The sequence below is a fragment of the Silurus meridionalis genome, chromosome 22 (genome assembly GCF_014805685.1).
Source record: "Silurus meridionalis isolate SWU-2019-XX chromosome 22, ASM1480568v1, whole genome shotgun sequence".
In the NCBI taxonomy this organism is placed as follows: domain Eukaryota; kingdom Metazoa; phylum Chordata; class Actinopteri; order Siluriformes; family Siluridae; genus Silurus; species Silurus meridionalis.
The window spans coordinates 14978840-15002800 of record NC_060905.1 but is presented as its reverse complement, the minus strand read 5'-3'; the positions used below and the strand labels follow the sequence as shown (position 1 = coordinate 15002800).

The window sequence follows — 23961 nt, the reverse complement described above, 5'->3', positions numbered from 1 at the left end:
AGAGCATGAATGTATGTGAGGTTTTTTTGTCTCATGCATTCTTTTCAGAATTAAAACAAGGAACTTGGTTATCTTTCTCATTCAATGGCATGCTCAGATGCTATAATATGGTTTTTTTATATGTACCTAACAGCCATTCTGGATTTTGTTCTAGCAGATTATGAGTCACAGACGTTTTGTTAGGGGTTTTTTTTGTTTTCTTGGTTGCTTTGTCCACTTTTTATAAATATTATACTATATTAATAATGGTATATATTTATAAAAAGCATCTATATAAATGTAGCTCTTTAATAGCTCCTCTTCTGGTGCTTGTTAAATGATTTTCTTCAGCTTTCTCCTCATCCTCTTTCGCTTTACCTAAAAAAGCAAGCATCCCTTCATCCGAAGTGATATTTGGATAAGACCTCCATCGTGTGGTTGTGGAAGGGTAGAAAAAATATAGGTTTACTCGGACATCAGTTGAGAAAAAGGAACGTGTGGGGGCGTCAAAGGAGTGAACAAGCGTTACATGCAGGGAGGACGTACCCCAGATGACAAATAGGCCTGCAGGACAGCAAGGTTCAGCCAGCTGCTTGGCCTCTCAGATTTGTGATTGATGGTGTTGATGTTCCAAATCGGCCTCAGATACGCCAAGTACAGGAATCATAATAGCGGGCCTTTAGATTAAGGCTGGAGATAGCGGGGTAAAAAGGGAGACAGACGGCGGGTTCCCAGAATGCAACAGTGTATGAGATGAAGTGCCAGCTGTGAGAAACAGACCACATTGCCTTATACATAACATCTTTCCGGTGTCTGAGTAATCCCATTATCAGACATATGTGTTGAAGTATGCCAAGGCCAAAATGCCTACTTTATTACAATTGAAAGGTCAGGACTGTACAGTTGGCCTGGCTGGGTATCCCATCTGCACAGAACAATAATGCTTCATAGCATGATAAATGATGATGATTGGATTCATAAGATGTCTAAAGTCACATAAACCATCTCTGTCATCACTCTCAAAAGGTCCTTTGGTGCGGAGATCTTAAATATAATAAAATTAAGACTAAAATACATAATGATATTTCAATATAAAACATAGTAACAGATTTATTTAGATAAGAGAAATCATTAAAAAAAAGTGCTTAAAAAAAAAAAAAAGAACTGGTTGGATTGTATCTGATAAAATACACTTGGATTTTATAAAATGAAATCAACATTAGCTCAGCCCACTGTCCTAACCGTAACCTTTTTCATTTTATTCAAGCCATGCAAATTTGACTGAGATTGAGACTGAGTGTTTATGTGTTTATATATGTGAAACATGTTTTGTCACACATAAAGCAAAAGACGCATTCGCTGAAAGAACTCTACACTGTTGGACAAAAACTAGCTTTCTGAATAGGGTTGTAAGAACCCTTAAGGTTTTTATGTTGAACCCTGCAACAAATTCTTGGAAATAATGATGTTTAGAAATCAATCAGTATACATTTTATTTTTTGCATATGGAAGGTATTTTCCTGCTTGAATTTTTTCACCTGGAATTCTGGGTAATACACTATAGTATGTCCTGAATATACGTGAAAGCAAATAAAAAAACAAAACAAAACTATTATCAGGATGTTGAGGGAGTAATAGCTATGTAGAGTGAGTGAGAGAGAGAGAGAGAGAGAGAGAGAGAGAGAGAGAGAGAGAGTAATTAGTTAGAAAAGGAGTATTCCCACCTATTACCTGGATCATCATTTTGGAAGCCAAAAATGACCACTCATATTGTAGTGTGCAGGCATTTTACATGCTTTCAACTCCGTTCAAGAGACTTTAAAGAGTTTGCGATTATTAAACTTTGTATTGACCCTGCAGTTAAATGCTTGCGCATGTCCATTATGCGGCAATCTCACATCCAGGATAATGGGCATTTTTCCGAAGAGTCAGAAGTCAAACTGTACACTGCATGAAAAGCAGCGTTAAGAGGCTGACAATCTGTATAATTAAATAAAGCCCGACTGAGTGTGTACACCACAATGCAAAAGAGGGTTGCTATATTTTAAATCGACTGTAGGGCTTTATGGGCTTTATGTTTGACAGCACTGAATGACGTGCTGTTTAAAAACTGCTGCACATTACAACAGGGCACGAACCTAAACAATCATCACTTAGCCATGCTGACTTATATGTTATATTTCAATATTTTAATAAATCATAAAAAGCGGTTAAACGCAACTGGTGTGCCAAGCAAAACATCAATTTCTCCTTCTCGAGCTGTCATTTGGCATTTTTGCATTCGAGTTACAAATGATCCTTCACAAAAATGAAGGCTCCTAATAGCTTTTACCCGTTTACAAGTTTTTCTACTAATTATCTTTATTAGCACTTGTAAAAGGCCTGTGTGCTCTGAGAAGGCCGTGGTTGTTTAGAGATAATGGCTGTACAGCCTTCTCTGTCTGGTGTGTTGACGTGCTGATGTCTTTCTAGCCTCAGGCCACTTAGATTGGCGTTCATGAAGCACCCTCATTGTTTACAGCAGACGCCCCCCCCCGACTTCTCCCCTTTGCCCCTCCTTCCGAGCGACAGACAGCGCAGCTTTCTGACTGCGTGATCCCTCCATGTGCACTGGCGAAATACAGATGCCCCCGACCCGGTTCTATTTCACCCAGGCTTGTGTATACGCATATAATTTTAACCCAGCTGTCTCAAGGCCCAAGATTCTTGTGTAATTTGAGGTATTTCTTTTCTCTTGTTGCACTTGATCGCACACAGAAGCATACAATGATAGCTTTCAATTTTGGACACATTTACACAGAATTACATTAAGTTTGGGTTGAAAAATGGTCTTACATTAATTACAAAAGCGTTCAGAGACTTTTTGTGGTTTTCTGCACAAATTATAAATGAGTATTTTGACACATTTACTAAACTCGTATACAATTTTCATTTGTCTATCAAATCAATGAAAAACTATGACTAGTAGTAATTATTCAAGCTATTCTAATATCAGTGATTATAATATTCAAACCTATATTTAATAATAATTATGATACTATATACATTTACAATATTTACACAATGGCAAACTGTTTTACATTTAATGTGCTGTGAGTTAGATTTACCACCATATCCAGCATATCCTGAGGTGTTATGTTCAGCAACATTTTGACAGAAATTATACTTTTTAAAATTATTAACAAACAATGTCTTTATTTACGGCATGTTTAATTTCCTAGAATGTCCAAAAACACATTCGAATCTTTTGTAATTCCATCTTGAAGTAAATGAGAATATGTTAATACCATGAACATGTTATATCAATAATCCTTCATCCTGAAGATAATCTCCAGGTAAATTTGCAGACTACAAGGATTGCTATAAATCGTTATCAGGATCGTTATCAGGAGACTGAAATCCTATACACCAGTTAGGTAACTGTTACACCAGTTACAAGTTCCTGTAAATCATTTGTTACTATAGAAACAATTAGACTTGCATTAATTGCATTGACAAAACAACAAATCAGACAAAACTGATGGGCTTAATATACTATAAATAGTCTAATGACTAAAAACTTGTCTTTGGTTGCATTTATTACATATAGAGACTATAAAAGTGATTTTTTTGTCTGACACCATTAGAGGTCCTTTTCTTTTATTTATATATATTTAAAAAATCAGAAGCATAAACATTTTGGCTATAAATATCTGTTTATCTGTTCCTGTCTATTTCCTAAATAAAACCCCTCTTTATTATAGCTATTTCTTCGTTTTATGATCATAACTGTCTTCATCCTAAGGGTCTACAACACCACTTTCTTGTCTTTTTCTCAAATAAAAGATTTGTATACTACATAAACTCCATGTTTGTGTGTTTTAACCTGTTGCAGCCTGTTTGATTTTTAACAAGGAAGCTATGACGTCGTATCTGGCTGTGTGAAATCTCATGATAAAGTGCTGCGAATGTAAATGTGGAAGTGAGGGCAAGATGGATCAGATGTTTTCCTTGTTAAAGTGTGTCGCTGAATGCCATTGGCTCTTTCACCAGGAGGACCACATACATTGCAACTAATCTATTCCATAACTTATCAACATGTGTGGTTCATTAATGTAGTCTGTGGAGAACACCACAGAGACACCCAGGCCTGGGATTTTTTGGTGGCGGTAGCAAATCTGTTTAGGATTAAAGAAATAACAATGTGGGTGACACAGAGCTGGCCAAAATTCCAGCTATGGCTTGAGAAAACCCCAAATAAGCAAGTGGAGAATTTGTTTACATTGCTTTATAACAACTAACCATTCAGATGCTGGGCTTTATTCTCTCAGAAAAGATTGTGTGTATCATATAGTGGTTTAGTAAGCTCGATTTTGCCCATTAATTGCTTAATTGTTGTAATATAAACTATGAGCTTGTCAAATATGTACATGACATAAGCCACACAATTAACAATTCAAATACAATTGTCTGGTGCCTCACAGGACAATTGTACGTTCACAAACAGCAAAACTTGTACAGGCATTATTTCAAGCCCATGAAAGGCAGGAGTCGACTTCCTCTCTCTAGTGTCATTTTTAAATTCTTTGCCTGAGACAGAGGTCAAAGGGGACCCTGTGCCTGTTCTCCAAAGACTCTCAAATTCACCTTGGTCCCCATCTCCTCCCCCACTGTCACCTCCCAGCTTTGTCATCCCATCCCTGTGCGGCACTCCCATAGCACTCCGGCTCGCTCTTGCTTCCTTTTTTCCTGCTGCCCACTCTGACAGCTCCTTTCATCCATTGTACTCCACCGTGCCTTCAGATCCAACCATCCTACCCCAGAATCTTGGCACCCGTGTAAGGGTCTATATCAAGATAATGAAAAGGATTGCTCTTAAGGATGCATCAGTTTCACTTACAGCACAATTATAAAAATCAGCATTGAGTGAGAACCTTAATAGCCCACTTCTGAGAGGATATCACTGAGATTTTTGGTCCAACAGATTATCTTTAAGTTATTTGACCAAATATGAAAAATGCTTAGAGAGATCTAAAATAAAAACTGATATTTTCTGTACAGCTGATATTTATGTCGGTTCTTTCTGCATATGCCATTGAGTTGCTTAATCAGCCATGTAAGGAATAAAACACACTGCTGTTATAAGAAAACAATCCACGATGGCCTGGTTTGATTTTTAATGATGTTAAATATTCACAAAACCTGTTATTTGCTGTTTTACTTATATTACGGCTGCTCTAAACAGAGTATTTAATGTCTAATCATCTTTCAGAGACACCAAAAAGCCCTAAATCATGAAGAATTACTGAACAATACATAATGCTCACACTTATTCCATAGATGTTATATAAAGGTTAAAAAAGAAACTTGCTTAATACTTGTCATATGTACTTTTACAGGACTGTGAAATTCTTTCTTCGCATAGCTCAGCAATGTTAGGAAGCTGAGGTCAGACATGTCACAGAGCCCCTGGAGCACAGGAGCAATTGTGGCAGTTTGGCGATACCAAGGTTTGAAACCCCCAACCTTCTAATCAATAACCCAGTGCCTTGAACACAAAGTTACCACATTTGTCTGGCATCTGATCCTCTATGAATTAGCTGATACAACAGAAATGCTTGTTGCACTAGTGTAGTATCATTAATATACTGTATATGTGTGATTTGTCTTGATGCTGACACTAGCTGTAATTAAATATCTATTTCAGCCATGATACTTTATCCCTGCTCTGATTGGTTCTCTCACTGCCGATGCTGTAGCCTATTAGGAACACTTTTCCTAATTAATTATTCACACTACATCAAAACTAACTGGGCACAGTTTCTGTTTGTATCACATGTATTGCCATTCCACCCCTTATTTCCCCAGTACCATCTATATCAATTTGCTAAGTCTTCACTCCTACTCCAACTTTTGCAGCAGCAGCATGACTCTTAACATCTCTATGTTTGAACATGCTTAAAACAGCAATCTCTGCACCAGTGCCAGCATATCCAGTCTATTGAGACCAAACTTAACTACACTTCATTCCCATAGACACACTCTGGCTATATACATCCTAATAGTCATGGTGAAATAACATTAACCAACACTTTGACACCAATCAGTATAAAGAAGGTGGTAAGATTTACTGATTCGCTTCAGTGCGTCATAAAAGTTAATAATGTGATGCACTGATTGAAAGAAGTTGTGCATTGGATACAAGTTGGTATTTGTATCAAGATGCATTATTTAAAAAATATCTGCATAACATTTTTCATATGTATAATCATTGGTAGATGGGCTATACATTTATTATTTAGAAAGTGACAAATAATTTATGACCATTATTTTATATGTAGATTGATTTCTCTTTGCTAAACTGTTTCTTAAGTGCGTTCTCTTAGCACCACTGCTGCTACATGAATATGACGTATCACAATATTACAGAGACCGAGGCATGTCCTGAGAGTCACATGGAATATAGATTAACATGGCAGAGGTAGAGCTGCATCTTCCTAGAGAGAGAACAGGAAAAGAACCTCTGGGACTTAAGTAAATTTATGATTTGCTGTCTGTCTGAACCAAAGAAATAAAAGCAAACTCTCTATATTGAATTGCATAGCATAATATTTTTTCTATTGCATTGTATTGCATTGAAACCTATTGTGTTGAGATCATACTGCATCGTAATAGGTAGCTGCTTCATATGTATTTTTAATGTATCGTATTGTTGGCTTTGCATCGAGATGTGAATCGCATTGGCAATTGGAACTAGATTTAATACTTGCCAGATGAGTCATATTATAATTAGAATAAATTTTTAGATATTTAGTCGCTGTTGTGATAACATCAACCATGTCATGTTCATGTTGAGAAATAAGCAGCAATCGGAAAAATTCATCATTTTTTAAAAAATAGCACATTTAGAGACACTGCTGCAGGTGTGTGCATGTGTGTGAGAGGCACAGAGACTTGATTGCATTCCCCTACAAAGGCCATCAACAGAAACAGATCCCTCATGCTAGCATATTACCGGTTTCCTCAGAACACACTGCCACAGTGCACCATGCTTGTTAGTGCTAATGGATCAGCTCAGCACAGATCTGGCCCTGTTGACAGATGCCCTGTCAGACATGCACATGTGAGAGCAGAATGCAACCACAGGTGTCTCTGTCTAGCATCCACCATTACAACACCACCATGCACTCTAACTTTCTGTCTTTCTCTCTCTCTCTCTCTCGCTCTCTCGCTCTCTCTTGTGCCTTAGGCCAGGGCTTCCATAAGCGCTCCTATGGGAGAGGCGAAGCGGCTCTTAATGCAGATGTAGCCGGTGTGCGTCAATATGTTCTGAACCTGCTCACTGCACACATGTGATACCCCCTGTCTCATACACACTCCCCTCCACCCTTAACACTGTTATTTTTGGCTTTCCTTGGGACATATGTCATTGGGGAGAGTGTGCAGCACATGGTTAATTAAGCTACCTCAAAGCTGAACGAGAGAGAACGATATTTATTACTGCTGTTCTCTACCAGCTTGTCACGAATAAATATCCGGCCACCACAACAAAGTGTCAGTAGCCCGGTGAGAACCAGGAGCAATGTCGACAGCTTGATTCATAACTGCAAAACATTCACACAAAGGAAGTCTCGTCCTCCATCTAGTCTTGCATGTATTTATTTGTTGTAATCAGGTCAATATAGTAACATTTGTCTTGTCGAGCTTGCGTTCCAGTTTGCAGGGAGAAATGAATTGCATCTGTGTTTACTATATCTGCTGATGTGTGCTCATTTATTAGGCCTGCTCCAGAGGGTTATGCAAGTGCCAGTGCGCAGTTTGTTTGATTTTAGGCTGAAAGCCAATTAATCCCAGTCTCAGAGCGGTGCCTTGTTGAGGACATTTTGCCTCAACATTTTTAGGAATATTTCCACTAAGCTTGCTCAATCGCTCGAAATAATCACACATATAATCTGAAATCAGTATCTCCTATTTTTCTGCGTCAAAAGCATTATGTTGACATCTTTACCACCATATTAGTGGTCTTGTACTTTTTCTTACACCCCCTCATCCAACAGGTCATCCTCCGCTTCCTGGGTGTGTGAGCTATGGGCAGGCTGGTCGGAGGCATGTGATAGGCATTAGCCCAGGGAGAGAAGTCCAGATCATTATGTTTAAGAGCTTTGAATGCTTATTAACAGCTTTCCACCATACAGCCCTGGCAGGGGCTCCTGGCTCCTGCAGCCTCTGGCCCGGCTCACTTCCAGCCTCCTCTCTCTTTGCTCTGCACTCACTCTCTAACCCTGACAGCTCTGCAGCCCCCACTGAACTAAACTACAGGCACTGAGAGCAGTGATTGTTCCCTTATGGCTACATGAAGTCATCATGAAGGTAAAGCATTTTCAATTTAATGTGTTCAATAAACATCACTGCTTTTTAACCTCATGTATTCATCTTTTCATATTCTTCCCTAACTATAATGAATGACAGTATACAAGGCATGTAGTAACAAAAATGAGTAATATAATATCTGAACCCTCTGTTCAATCCTAGGAGTTTAAGTGGTTAACCTGAAAGTTTTGCTCACGTTCTGATACAGGAGCTAAACACATTAGTTGAGTTCCTCATTGTCCAGATATTACACAGAGACATTCAGGCAGTCTTTCTTCCATAATGTGGACCAGGTTCTGGACTACTGTTATTCTTATTAGACCATTTAAACCCACTAAGATAAACAGGTTCTAACTGATGTTTGGATGTTGGAGTTCATAGATCAGTTTTGAACACAAGTCAATCATTAGGGTAGGAATTAATTTTTAGGAGTTACATTTTTTTTTAACATGACAAAAACAAGATTATTCATTGTTTTACTCAGACCATAAAACTGTTTAATTCTTCAATCTGATTGGTTAGGATCTTCTGATCTAATAGAGATCTTTTTTTACATTTTGGAAATATTTTCCCATGTCAACACAGTCTGAGGTAAAACTGAACTTGTTTCTAACCACACAAGATAAATATTATGTTTATGTCATTCTTTAATAAAAATCAACTATAATCATTGACAAATCCATGAGGCATAAGAGGAGTTTAACATTTCAGGATCTGGCGTTTGTAGGAAAATATTCAACTTCCGGTGGTAATGGCACCACACAATCCCACCCTTGATTGTTTTTATATTAGATAACATTACAGTGCTTTTTCATATACTACATGAATAGTTGTTGATTTTATAGTTGATGCATGACTATGTTTTGTCCACAGAGAATGCATATCTTTGACAGTTTTTACTAGCATGGCACTTTATTAACTGATATGACGTAATTCACAACAGAGATGCTAAAAATTCCATGCTGTCTTACAGTAAGCTGGAGGGTGTGTCTTGTGCAATACATTCTATATTTTCTCATTTTTATGAGCCACAACTATAATATGCTCATTTCTGGGCTTTTTTTTACTCCCCCACCAAAAGCTGTCTCAGTTTGGTCTAAAGACGTAGTGGTGGAAAAATAAATTCTTCTCAAGGCTGTTCCTATCAGTAGCCATCAAGGAGAGCCAGAAAAGCCAATTAGGCTCATGGTGTATAATATGATTTATTAAAACAAATGGCCTTATTTGAAATCTTCATTTAGCTAAAATTAGTACAGTTCAGCCTTCAAAGAAACTATGAAAAGCCCAATACATGGTTTTGTATGTGTTATAAAGGTAATATGTACACAAATCACTGAGTGCAAATAAACCTTTCAAAGTGTTGGTCATCACAGGAAACTAAATCCCAATAAACTGAGCTGCTGTTTTTTTCCTTAGATATTCAACTAAATGCAACAATGCATGCAACCTTGGTGCACTTGATGACCAATTATCCATCATTTTTTTCTTTATGTTGCTAAACTGACTCCATCAGGTAGGTTTCTCCTATGCAATATTAAAAGGATTTGGTTGTTATTCTTTTCAGATGACACTCAGAAGCTTGTTTGGTCTCTTGTCTTTTTGCAGTCGAGCAGCTTGTTTTTATCAGTGCTTCCCTGCAAGTCATCTAAACCCTAAACTGATCCAGAAACCTTTTTCTTTAATATTCCCAAATTTTCCTGTAACATGATATTTCTGTGTTCCCTCTACTGGCTTTCTGGGCTTGCCCAAAACTAATTTCAAACCTGCACACTTATCCACAATGCCAAAAAATGGACCTTCAAATACCTGAACTAAGCTAAACTTTTCTCCTACCCAAAGTGTCTTCAAACCTTCAGCATTGCTCAACCTAATCTTATGACTCTTATGACTATCTTATGACTCTTCGCTGTCGTGTTGTCCAAACAGCTGATTCTTCAAAAACTGAAGACACACTTTTTTTTTTATCTGAGAAGAATCTTCTACTGTAGTGTTCTTAACTCTACCAGGATTTTAGGTCATTGATACCTTTTTAAATCTGTTTTGATGGAGATTATGGTACTGAGGATTCGGGCGTCTGCCATATATTGTAAATGACAATGTATATCCCCAGGAAATCAGTTTTGAGCAAGTTGATTTGTTGCCCAGCTCTTCTAAACCAAGAGACTTCAAGGTACTCATCTACCACATATTATTTAATAAAATATATGAATTATTCACTAACTGCATTGAAGTGCATGAGAAAGGTATGTTATTCTGGGCCTCATTCAACAGTCTGGTGGTAGTGAGACTGTATTTTAATATTTACTTCACATAACCCTAAACTAGTATTGCATTGGCAAGAGTGTATACATGGAATGACACATTATAAATGTAAGTAGAAATATGTGTTTGGTTTCATAGTGTAAGCATAGAGGACTCATACATCTTGCATAGTTATAAACTGGAGGAAAATTATACAGTATTCTTTTTTTTTGGGGGGGGGGGGGTGAAGGAAACTAAGTCTTTGTGTTCTTTATTTTTTTGTTGATTACTATAGAACGTGAATCATGACATGCTTTACCAAACATTTATTCTGCACAGAAGCCCAGTGAGTGTATTATTGAAATGGCTGAGTTAAAAATTGCAAGGGAACATGGGTTTGTTTTGGCGTGTGTGGCTTGTTCTCTTCTCCTGTGGCTGTAGACTACTGGTCTACAGGCAGCCGTTTATTGACTGAGCCTCTTACTGTGAGAGAGGGAAGAAATGGCTTCGTATTATAACCGTATGGTGGAAAAAAATACGTTGGCAGCAGTTTTTGTACAGCACGCTTTTTTAAAGAGATGGTCCTGACCACAACTCATAAACCACACTTTATTTAGACTGGCTCACATCCATTATTTGTTCATAGGGCTTTCTCTCTCACACAGAAATATGTTCTAGCGTTTTTCAGTGGCCTGGGGTGGGGTGGGGCGGGGGGGTATGAGAGTCTGGATGAACTGTTGCCAGGTGTTGTTACAATGGCATACCATTAGGTGATTCCACATTGCCCTCATCAGTGGCCATATGGCAGCAAACAGGATTGGCGGTGCATTTGCAGAAATATTTGGAAATGTTTAATCTCTCAGGGGTGCAATCATCAGCTCATTATTTAATGTGCTTCAATAATAAAAAAAATCATATTGTATCTGCTCTGCGTGGTGAATAATATTACTCATTAGCATTCTGTAGTTCATGGTCATTTTATTGCTTCTCATGCAGCATGATCACACACGGCACACGGTATCTGAATGAAAAATATTTATTCAAATTGTCGATAGTATGTCAAATAACACACATATATACAATCATTCGCAATCCCAGGCAGCCAGCTTTGATTTACAAATAACCACATCAACAAGGCTTAGCAACTGTTGCCATGAGAAACGTCGTTGAACTCCACCCCTTCTGGCTCCTCAACAGAGACAACAAGGCCGTCACTCTGAAAGCTCTCTCCAGCAACGGTGATGCCAAACAGTGCCCCTGCATGACCCTCTTCTGACTGATCTCTCATTACCTTTTAATATATTCCTGCTTGTTCCTACATGGCAGTGCAGCTTGCTTGTGATGAGGAGATACACCAAGCAGCTTCATGCATCGGCACAAACAATCTGCACTTCAGTTCTCTTAAGAACGGCTCCTGATGGGCTTAGTTGGTTTTGCTTCAGCATGGATGCCCGAATTCCCTGCAATGTGATGGAGAGAGAGAGAGAGAGAGAGAGAGAGAGAGAGAGAAATAGAGGAAAAGTGCATCAGTGTGAAACTTCTGTGACTCTAGGAGAGACTATCATTAAGCCTGTTGGCAATCATGAGAGCTGAATTTCATGCCTGCGAATGAGGAAGCCAGTGTCATCTCTAGTTCATGTTGGGAAGTGCACTGAAATGCATTCACTATTATAGACGTGTTCTGTTTGCCACGGCAGGAGGCAAACATGAGCAAGGGGGCATTGCGGGGAAACAGCACAACACAGTAAAATGAGCAAAAATACATACATTAAGACTTTTTTGTTCGGGTAGCGGAAAAAAGAAAGAAGCTGATTTCAATATAAATGGAAGTGGAAGCATGTCTTTAGATCTTCTTTGATTGTCACTTTTCAAGATGTAAAAAATACCCTGAAGCCTAGTTTTGTAGGCTTGCTCGGAAGTCAATGCTAATTTTCACCCGTTGCTAAGGCGACACACTAGGGAGCCTTGATTTCCTTCGCCTGGTCATCGGGCTTTGCTCTTTCAAAAGACTTCTCCTCAGTCAGCTCTCTGAGCCCTTGAAATATCTCTCAATGTTGAGCAATCAACAACAGAAGAACATCTCAAATCAGGCTCCCTGCAAGCAAAAAAAAAAAACAACAATGATGTACAGTATTCATTTTCACTGTTAAAAAAAAAGTCCCACTGAGTGTCTTTGAGTGGTAATTTCACTGAGTGCCATATTGTGAGTGTCAGCCATTGTGCCAGTGTCAGGGATACTTATACGAATTCATACTACAAGCAAATCAAACTTGGCACATTTCTAAGAGTTATATCATTCCTGAACTCAGTATAAGGCTCAAAAGACATCGCTGAAAAAGGCCCGCACCCAATGCAAAGTTGCCACACTGTCGCTCACAAACATATAACATTTCAAGCTGTCAGCCACTGAGCTGAATTCGCAGATGCATGCAGCTTTTTCGTAGTCTTTAAATGACCACTCTCAGTCTCCACACACACCTCTGTGATGGACACATCATGCCAGTTAACTGGCAGTGCTAAATCATGGGGGGCTTGCCAACATGTGGTTACCTTCACAGCCCAGTACACTCATGGTGTATAACAGCAATGGGCCTATATAAAAAATAAATTGGAATATTCTTACTATAGTAGTTATTTGTAATAGCGGTGACAGTTTCCTGTACATGATTGCAATTTACAATTCGTTATAACATTTATAAATGAACAGAGTACATAAGCACAAAGCAGTAAGATCTTGTACTGATTAGTTTAACCAATATTAAGGATTAACGAAACAGCAATTAAATTCTTCAACTCATCTGTGTATTTTATAAAACATTGAGATATTAATTTTCAATTATTATGTCTTCAATGGTATTCATAGAAACACAATATTTATTTGTGACAGTTTAAAATGTTTTAGACACGTGCTAGATGTGTTCCTTGCACTGCTTTGCAATTAACCTCTTCACAAGGAGGAAAATCTCCGGAGACATTATTCGTCTCTTGTTCAAGATGCAAGTAAGTAAATAAAATGAAGGTGTGGAAAAGAGGAAAGGGGTTGTGTGTGTGTGTGTGTGTGTGTGTGTGTGTGTGTGTTGGGGGCATAAGGAACACACTAAAATGACAGGGAGTTTAGCGCTCAATCCTTTTAGCAGACCACAGACATATGAATGCGAGAGAGGGCGAGAGAGAGAGAGAGAGAGAGAGAGAGAGAGAGAGAGAGAGAGAGAGAGAGCAAGAAAGAAAGAGAAAGAGAGAGAGGGAGAGAAAGCAAGAAAAAAGTAGACAACCAATTTAGGAGTAATACAGCTAAAAACAGACAAGTGTAATTTCATCCATCTGGACAGATGTGTAAAAGTGCTCCTCAGAACATTCCCTATGATTCCCCCTGATTGATCTTCCCCCAGACTGAAACACCTATTATTAGCCACAAGCCTAATAGCACCAGGATGGCTTGCTGCTATCCCAGAGGCCAATTCTCTGGTCATTTCTCACACACCACAGCTGTAGAAACCAACCAGCAGCAAGGAGGAAGGGGGCTGTGGGGGTGGTGGTATGAATGCACGTCACTCTCAGGGAGGTGAGAGTGGGTGATGAAGCCATCATATTCAATCAATAGGCAGGATTCAAAAATTGTTTTTTTTCTCTGGCAGACCTGATGACCTTGTTTTATCTAGGCTTTTATGCACAGTTATGAGGTTTAAATAGTGTGGTATTAAGAACTACGTGGTCTAAATATTCTAATGAACAGAAAAGGTTGCACATCTCCAATAAATGTTGAGCAGGCACCTGTGGCAGACTACAATACAAAATGTATGGGTACTTAAATAGTCCGTACGGTGACTCTATTTAAAACAGTAATGGCTTATCTTTGAATGGTAGACAGCTTCAGTGACTTGATGCATCATCAGTAGCTGAAAAGTCCATTCAAGAGTGTTACTGTCAAACTGAAAGCCACCATGAAAGTTTCAATCAACACATATTAAAGATCTGCTTTATATATTTTATTAAGACCTACATATATTTCAGTAACACATATATTGTTAGAATCTACACATTTCACTATAAAACACACCCCAAAGTATAGAACTCTTCCCAAATTCAGTGTATTATTTTGGTAACATGTTGTGGAGCCCATAGAAAAGGAAGCAACTAGTCAAGGTATTCATGTACTCTTGTGAGTGACAGCTTCCCTCCCACTCCATGGTACTTCATCCATAGGTCCACAGTGTACCCTTATCAAATCCAAACTATTTTCTTCTAAAATGAAGCTCATACAATGCTTGTCCATCACAACTTCTGTGTCCAGCTTGTATAGCCTACTTATAACTAAATCCTATACACAAACACACACACACACATGCCTAGAATAGCATACAAGAGCCGAAAAAACATAATATGCTGTTTTCCTCAGACCTCTGCTGATAAGCTGTTTGTTATTGCTGTGAGACATGGTTTACTTTGTGGAAAATGACTTTGCCTTGTTTTCATTATTCCTACGAACAGCCTCTCTCCTTGTATTGATTGAATAAGCGCTCTGGTGGATGCATTTCCAAGGGCAGTTATCAGTGTGATTGCCTGCTTGTGTTTTGTTTAAAACAGACACGGTCTAAAACCCTTGAATTGAAATGGCATTTACAGCTAATGAAAATAAGAGCTTCAAGTCTTTTTGTCTGAAAAGCTCTAATAAATCTAAAATTATATGGCTTATAACAGTCATCTGCTCAAATGGCCCATTTACATTGCATCATCAAATTTGGGGGCAACATTTAAACCACTGATCAATAACTTGCATTTTTTTAATATGATATCTTCCCAGAATTATTTATGCTGCATATTTTTTGTAGTGATTATCCTATAATATATATATATATAATAAAATTCATAAGAATTCCATTCAGTGAGCAAATTCAATTACAATGCAGTTTTCTTGTTTGTGTTATATATTGCTAACATTATGCAAATAATCTATTACTGCCAGCATGCTGTAGTAGGTCCATAGGGAATTGAACAGACTGTAAACAGCAATTTTAAATACTGTTCAATTGCTATTATTCTCCCTGGAACTGGACCAGATTTGTAGATCTTCCCCACGGTTTCAGGGTATAACCCGAACAGAAAATACGTCTGAAAAAAAACGTTTCTAAGGCTCATAACGTAGGCTTACTGGAATCAAACACAGCAATTTGTGTTTTTTTTTTTTTTACTTAATCCTTCTGGGAAGGAACTGTTATCACTCCTGCAGCATCTTTTCACTGATACGAATCTGATCCTTTATCTTTGCACATAATCACCTGGATTATTTAGTAGAGAGAGGTTCATAAGTTCATGTAGAATTTATTTTTTTGCTCTGGATTTGTGATGAGTAAGTCATGAAGAGTGGTTTGAGGAACATAAAGAACTCCTGAGAACCCTGGCAGTGGAATGAATCGAACAGGTATGAGGCGGTCCACCAGGTGTGACTTGTTTTCTGCGCATTTTTCCGCCTCAGCTCACACGCCGCTCTTGAGTTTCAAGCGCACAATTGGGTTTTAAGCTCCTCATTGTTTCCACCGCTCCCTCACCGAGTCTCGGCAGAACGCGGACGAAGGAAACGTCTTGTTCAGTCACACGCAATTTAAGCTCATCCAACACCTTCGTGTTTGAATGGGGGGGGGGGGTGTCTTAATATAAAAAAAATAAAAATAAAAAAAGGGCCTATATGAGTTGCATTCGTGGCCTGTGTTTACTGAAGATCAGCATGAAGACAATAAAATCAATCTGGACACAGACAGCTTTTCGAGCTCGTTTTGTTAAACGTTTTGCAAATTGCAAATAAACCCGAAATCCGTGCAATTTGTCAACACTGGGGTTTTTTTTTTTTAGTTCTGATGCTGCAATAGTATAGTCTAAATAAGATCAAGACGCAGTTGCTGTGATAATTTCCCTTTCTTCGTTGTCAGGCCTTTCATTGGGTAATTAATGCGCTTCGAGGCTGCTTTTGTAGTTTTCAAACGAATCATTTACTATATCGAGATATGTGGCATCGAAATTGCAGTCACATTCAATAAAATACCCTCCATATCCATATCAAGAATGTTCTTGTTGATAGGTGGGGAATGATGACAACATGCATTTAGACAATGCTGAATAACAATTGCAAACAGGCAACACGAATGCACTACTAATAGACTGATGCAACGCATGCAGATTGAGCCAGGCGTAATTCAGGCTAATAATGCTGTACTCTGACTGGAGTAAACCACCTGCATGTCTAAACTCTCATATGCAAAAAAAAAAAGCGTTTCCTCAGAACCTCGGCATCTCCACTGAATAACAATTTAACCATGCATCTGCACCATGCAAGATCAAAGAGGAATTAGCATAGTACAAAAAACTGCATATGCAACTGCAAAATAAAATAAAATGACCAGATAAATGAATGCACAAAAAGCACTGGGGGGCTTAATAGGGGGGGTATTCAAATTCTTTGAGGAAACATTTTATTTTGCAAAACTGAACTGAAGAAAGGCTAAAACGTAGGTTGTATACATAGTTGTAGAATCATCAAGGGCTTATTTATACAAAATGTTGTACACATCTTGTACTTCCACAGGTACTAAAAATGTTGAAAAGTACCATAGCAATGGTACAGTCTCTGGTACCTTCATTTTTAGAGATAGTTGTGAATTACTTGAATTGATTTACTTAAAATGAAAGGATAAAATTTTGTTTTATTATACAGGTGTTGGGTTTGAAATTCAGCTGTTGAGAAGTAGATTACTACTACCACCACTAATAATAATAATAATAATAATAATAATAATAATAATAATAATAATGAGAGGTAGAAGAGGTCTAACAGCTGGTATTTTTATTGTTGTTATTATTATTATTGTTGTTGTTATTATTATTATTATTGCTGGTGGTGGTGGTGGTGGTTATAATAATTATTAATGGAATGGTAGTTATTATTATTATTATTATTATTATTATTATTATTATTATTAGTGGTGGTGTTGCAAACAAACGCATTCGTTCGCTAATACTCTGCTACTGCTTTATTTGTAGAAGATGCTAAATCATGGTCGTTTATGTCTATATGATCAACCCAAAATATTCAAGTTTGCATGCAACTTGAACAAAGTGTTTACTAAATTACACTTGGTGCTCGGCCACTGCGCGCCCAAACAACAATAAAGCATGTGTCTGTGATGACATGCAAACCCACTATTCACTCGGGTGTGTTCTCAAGCTGTCAAAACACACACTAGCCTGACTAACTCCTTTTAGGGACATTATACGTTACCCAGAATTGTCAACGGCTCTCCAGAGACATGCTATTTGATATAGATATTTAAGGGGATATGATATAAAATTGCCTCTATTGCTAGGGATATACATTTCTAGGAGATTGTGTATCTTACTTGAAAAAGTATATATATGTTGCACTTCTTTTTAAATCAGTTTTTTTTTTCTGAATATTAGCGGTAAATGTTTTTATTCACTTTTTTAGGTGGAAAAAATATACCGTGCATGTTTTTTTTTCTTTTACACGTTTAAATCCAATCTAATAAGCAATTTTGTTCATCTATTTTTTTGTGCAATTCTCTATGAAATGTGAAAGACTATATAGTCTAATTGAGTCGCAAATAAAGCAGAGCTTAATTGAATTCTGTGCTTTACTGATCATATGGCAAAATTTATAATCAGCACAGATGCACATTAGGAGGGTGATCCATTTACAAGTGCTGCATCCAAAGCCTGGGAATACAGGCGCAAACGCAAAATCATAAATTGAAAAAGGGGACTCGACTCAAGAAAAGAAAAAAAAAAAAAAAAAAAGGCTATCTTTGTTTGTCGCTTTTGTTTACCACGGGATTTTTTTTTTCATTTTACTAATTCATTTCAATGGCTTTCAAACTGGAAAATGGAAATGTTGCTCTTGCCCTCTATTTTAGCAGCCGCGTCCTGGCAACAGAGCAATTTTCTATCATCAAGGATAAACGGCATCGAACAGTACATTCGGGTAAAAAAGAGCCTATGATTGCTAGCCTTCCTGTCTGTCATCTCTCTACAAAATCCTCTCCTCCAGACCTGAGCTGTGTGCTGTCAGAGCTAATAATGTCTTCTATTAAGTCGAAAAAGAGCCACAGGAAAAGAAAAAATCCCACTGTTCTCATTTGTTCGACATTCTCAAATAATAAAAGAGATTTCAATTTCATTTAGATGAAAAATTAATGCCGAGGTATGCCTTTTGTATGATGCAGTTTTGCTCTGAACATAATGCATGTAGTGTAGATCTTCTTTTTTTTTTTTTTTTTTTTTTTTGCAAGAAAGAATTTCGTTGTTTTTTTCGGTGGGGGAAAAAACCCAGGGGTTTGTTAAAACCGTAGAATTTATGTAAACTATAGGCCTAAACACGACATTACGATTTGTTTTTAAAAAACAATGCACTAATTTACTTGCAGTGAAAAGTGATTTCATATAAACGCACCACTCTGCGCATCAGGTGCAGGCTGTCAGAGGAGAAAGAAAACGTGTCCAAAACATAGCATAGTAGTGATTTAAAATAAGGTTGCAATGCTTGTTTATTATAGATCATGTTAGACGCGGCTTCACTGAATCCTAGAAAGATGATTTGTCTCGTTTTTGTGTGATTGTCGGACTCAAGAGCGACTCCACATTAGTTGGCCTTCACATGCGCATCTTCTCGTGTTCACTAAATACACTCAAAATATCCCAACACTCCTTGTTATACTATTCAGATCCAAAAGTGGTCTTTAGTAATCTTATTCTGGATGCAAAGGCAGCCTTTATTTCCCCTGCAGCGCTGTGAACTCGTGCATGGTGCCATTGCAGTCATTGGGGCTGAACTCCGGAGAGGAGATGCGTAAAAAACATTTCTGATTTTCTTCAAAACGTGTCCTAAAAAAAATCAGAAATGAACTATACGCAATCCGAATCTAGACAAGCAAATCGATGAGAGCTCCTGGAAAATCCCAAGCTCGTCAATGAAGTTTTGAGCACAGTGTTAACACTTGAATTATGTGGAGAATGCAGACACACAAATGTTCACACTAGCTATAAAACACAGATGTTAGTCAAAGCATTTATATTAAATGTGAATATTTATACAACAACCACAACAATAACCACAACAATAACAACAACAACAACAATAATAATAATAATAATAATAATAATAATAATAATAATAATGTTATTCTGTTGTTGTCGTTATTGTGGTTAATTTATTTATTATTTGTACTGTTATTTTTATTTTATTATTTTTGTTATATTGCTTTTGTTGATATTTTTTACTAACAAGAGATATGGGCCTAATACCAAGACTGATCTTTGCTGCTCTTATAATCAATCAAGTGTGCAACTTTTTATTTGCATGAAAAAAAATCTATTAAACATAAAACACATGAATCGACTTTGTTGTGACGTTCGTAAATCACCAAGGGGGTCTGAAACTAAAGCTGTGTCATACAACAGTGATTAGTGATTTTGCTGAGTGATTTTGTTAATTGGCTGCTGTTTATGAATTAGGCCAAACAGTCCTCAAATACCATACAATCTCAAATTTAACCCTGGAATATAACAAGATGTTTAAATGACGTAATTGCTGTACCGTTCACTCAATTTAAATAATACAACAAATAAAATAAATGCAAATAAATCTGTTTTATGGCTTTCTGTTGTAGATGGAAACTGAGATTCCCCTATACACAGTATGAAAGTAACAGAAGTCGAATTGCTGTCGATAACAAAAAAATGTGATTGTTATTTAATTATTTGACGTGTGCAAAAGCATATGCACGACTATATTTAAAATATGCAATAGTTGTATATAATCTGTGCACAAAAAAAAACATGTATGAGCAGTGAAATAAGATTAAAACGTTGTTTGTTTGTTAGTTTTTTTATCACCAGAGTTTGTCATTTCACAATTTTGCACAAGAGACAAAAGCAAAGGTAATGAACCGCTACGTTGTAGCCTATTACACGCCTAAAGTGCAGGCAACAAAGCAGAATTGAAAGTTTAGTTTGTACCATTCAGAGGTGATTAGAGAAAAGGCCTGCTTGCCTCTGGTTTCCCTCTGGCGTCTTTGCAAAAAATACACGGTTATAATAAAATGCCAGCTGAAAACAAAACAATATAATTGTATATAATATTACATTTCCAGCCACTTAATTTGGTCGGTATTTAAACGACAAATAATGCAAGCTCGTGTCCCTTACCTCTCATATTGTCTAAAAAAAACTCCAGCTATGTTTTGCTGCACGCAGAAATCGGAGAAAAATCCAGCAAGGCGAGCTTTCTGAACGATCATCCAGCTCCATGTCTCTGCTCGTCCTTTCTTGGAGAGTGGCTGGTTATCCAGGGCCGCTTGTGCACTTTTAAATCCCGCAAAGTAAATAACAACCCTGGCAATAATAGCAAGGTACCAAGTTCTTGTTACAGAAAGGGAGAAAATTGAAACTAAACGCTGCATTTAGACGACCATTTTTGATAAGAGGATAATTGAGGCGACACTGGCGTATAATTAGCGGATAATTTATGCTATATCTACTTTTATTCCACCTCCAAAAATAAACTTCGTCCATAATCATTACAGATGAATTGTTCACAGTTATTTTTTTTATTGGGATAATTTCAATACAGTGCGTAGCGGATAATCAAATGGGATTTGGATAGAACTGATTGTGACTCTAATTACTTTTTATCACCATTGAAAGCAAATGAACGCCATATTACCGAGTAACGTGCTGACCATAAAAATGAAAAAAGATCTGAAATGTGAATTAAGTGAGCGTCGCAGTGTGTATTTACAGCGTGGTTTTATAATGCGGACGCGATTTGCCAAACCACTAACTGCATGTGCAATTTACATACATTTTCGACTGTAACGAGCTCCTGATTGCAGCGGGGAAATGCTGTCAGTTATAGCCGGGACATCCAATGACAGAAGCTTTGGACTGTGACTTGTGCGTAATTGCGATCGTGCCAGCGCGCGTCGCGTAATTACGCAGTTAACGAGTTTATACGAAGTGTTCCGATTACTCTTCTAATAATTGATTATAATTCGCAAGGCTCTAAACGGTTGTAAAATCATAGTGGCATCTTTAAAAAAGCATTAGAATGTAGCCTATACCCTGATCATCAGATCACTGGGGTCATTAATGCAACTTCATCAATGTATATAAATCCTATTATTGGGGTTCTCGCACCTCTGGATGTTTTTTGCAAAATCATATTAACAAGGAATTGTTTTGTGTGAACATCCGAAGGGATACCCCAGCGTTATTATCCTCCTCATAGAGCAGTTAAGATAGGTTAACTCGCTGTAAAGTCTCAGCTAAGCAGAGAACTGATGACGTGAGGTTGAGTGACCAATAGGAAGGCGCTGCCCTTTGGAGACAAACCATTTTACTTGTAGTGTCTGCATCAAGTCTAGAAGCAAGGACTCAAATTTAACAGAATCCACCTTATAATCTCCTGCCTTTACTCGAGCCCACCTTTCGGCACACCGCGTGAGGAAGGGGGAAAAAAAGACGGAAGGGAGGGAAAAAAAGACATTTCGGAGTAATAAGGCAACATTCCCAAAACAAGGGGGAAAGAACAGCACACACAACAGGACCCATTTGGACTTGAGAGACGGGAGGGGGGTAAGTACTCTCAAGGCAGAAAATTTGATGATGACCATGACTACGATGGCTGACGGTCTGGAGGCTCAGGACTCGTCAAAATCGGCTTTCATGGAGTTTGGTCAGCAGTCGCACTCGCAGCAGAGCTCTCCGTCGATGGCCGCCAGCCACTACCCGCTCCACTGCCTCCATTCCGGCTCCCACGCTCACCAGCACGACAACTCTCCGTATTCAGGCTCTAACTCGTATAACAGGTCGCTACCGTACTCGTATATGAGCCATCCACATCACAGTCCATACCTGCCGTCCTACCATAATAACGCCGCCGGCACACAGACCAGGTTAGACACAGGTAAGCGCATTTTTACATTCCTACATTCGTCGCCTATTTGTGTTCAGACATAAATTAGACCGAATCGGTTTTTTTTCTTGCCTTGTTTAACCCGGTTTGTGTGCGACACAAAATCAAATCTGTCTGTCTATATATATATATATATATATATATATATATATATATATATATATATATATATATATATATACGGATTTTATCGCGAATAAAATGCTTGCACGTTTGTGCGCTCGGATTTAATGCGTAATATAATCCGGAGTACTCTATTTATCCATTGTGTGGTTCAGATGAACAAACATGAGGTTTTAATCCTTGTTTTCGTTTTTAATTATAACAACCTCTAAGCTCCTGAAAGATTTATGATGATGCACACTGGCGATTTGGACCCCCGTCTATTTCAAACTGTAATTAGCATCCAATAAATGCAATGCGTGTATTATTAAATTATTAAAATAACTTTTTTTTGTCGCATTTTTTTTTTTTTTGCTTTCCTGCATTTTTCAGGTTCGATTTTATGCAGGATTTTTCTTTACATAGCCCTTAATGAAATAAAATAAAATATTCTCCTACCAAATGCACTGTTACCCTTTCCAGAACAGCAGAAAACAACGGTGATTGAAAACGGAGAAATACGTTTCAATGGGAAAGGCAAGAAGATTCGGAAGCCCAGGACGATTTATTCCAGTTTGCAGCTTCAGGCATTAAACCATAGGTTCCAGCAAACTCAATATCTCGCCTTGCCGGAGCGAGCGGAGCTGGCGGCCTCCCTGGGGCTCACACAGACACAGGTGAGCTTTTCAATCTATTTACAAACAATAAATCCGTTTATGAATATATATCACTTGATGCACACGCTGAAAATATTTTTATGCATATTTTATGGCGTTGCGTTGCATTGCATTTTATTAATGCAACCTCTGTGCTGCACGAATATGCATGGAATTAATTCTTTGCTGATTTGCTGTATATTTCAGGTAAAAATCTGGTTCCAGAACAAAAGGTCGAAGTTTAAGAAGTTGCTAAAACAAGGCAGTAATCCACACGAGAGTGACCCGTTGCCGGGCTCCATCGCTCTGTCCCCGCGCTCTCCGGCCATCCCTCCCATATGGGACGTGTCTGCGTCTTCCAAGGGAGTGAACATGTCTGCCAACAGCTACATGCCAGGCTACTCACACTGGTACTCCTCGCCTCATCAGGACTCTATGCAGAGATAGGCTGCGAATCATTGGCGGTATAGGCCTCAGGACCCCCTGGTCGCTGACCCTCGTTTAGTTTTATTCTCACGCGCATTGAGAATAACAGTGACCCACACTGCCATTTGTAAAATACAAACTGAGAACATTTTTTTTCCTGTGGGAAGTCTCATGTGAAGGATAAACAACGATCACTTTGCGTGGAGGACATTGGATCTAAACCGAATT

General features: G+C 38.0%; 1 protein-coding gene and 1 long non-coding RNA gene across 5 annotated transcripts in view; one reads left to right on the top strand and one right to left on the bottom strand.

Annotated features, from left to right (window-relative positions):
- Nucleotides 1-11589: 11589 nt before the first annotated feature.
- Nucleotides 11590-23961, bottom strand: part of LOC124376303 — a 14259-nt gene continuing 1887 nt past the window's right edge. For 2 of the 4 annotated variants that reach the window (XR_006923817.1, XR_006923818.1), the window contains exon 2: nt 11590-12664. This is a non-coding gene — a long non-coding RNA (uncharacterized LOC124376303). The other 2 variants (XR_006923816.1, XR_006923819.1) reach the window with 2 other exon arrangements.
- dlx6a (distal-less homeobox 6a) overlaps nt 22226-23961 on the top strand; it is a 2036-nt gene continuing 300 nt past the window's right edge. Inside the window, exons 1-3 of the mRNA XM_046835316.1 lie at nt 22226-22540; nt 23135-23328; nt 23515-23961. The exon at nt 23515-23961 is cut by the window's right edge and continues 300 nt beyond it. Coding sequence (XP_046691272.1) covers nt 22237-22540; nt 23135-23328; nt 23515-23754 — 738 coding nt within the window. The 5' untranslated portion in view covers nt 22226-22236 and the 3' untranslated portion in view covers nt 23755-23961. The remainder of the gene's footprint in view (nt 22541-23134; nt 23329-23514) is intronic.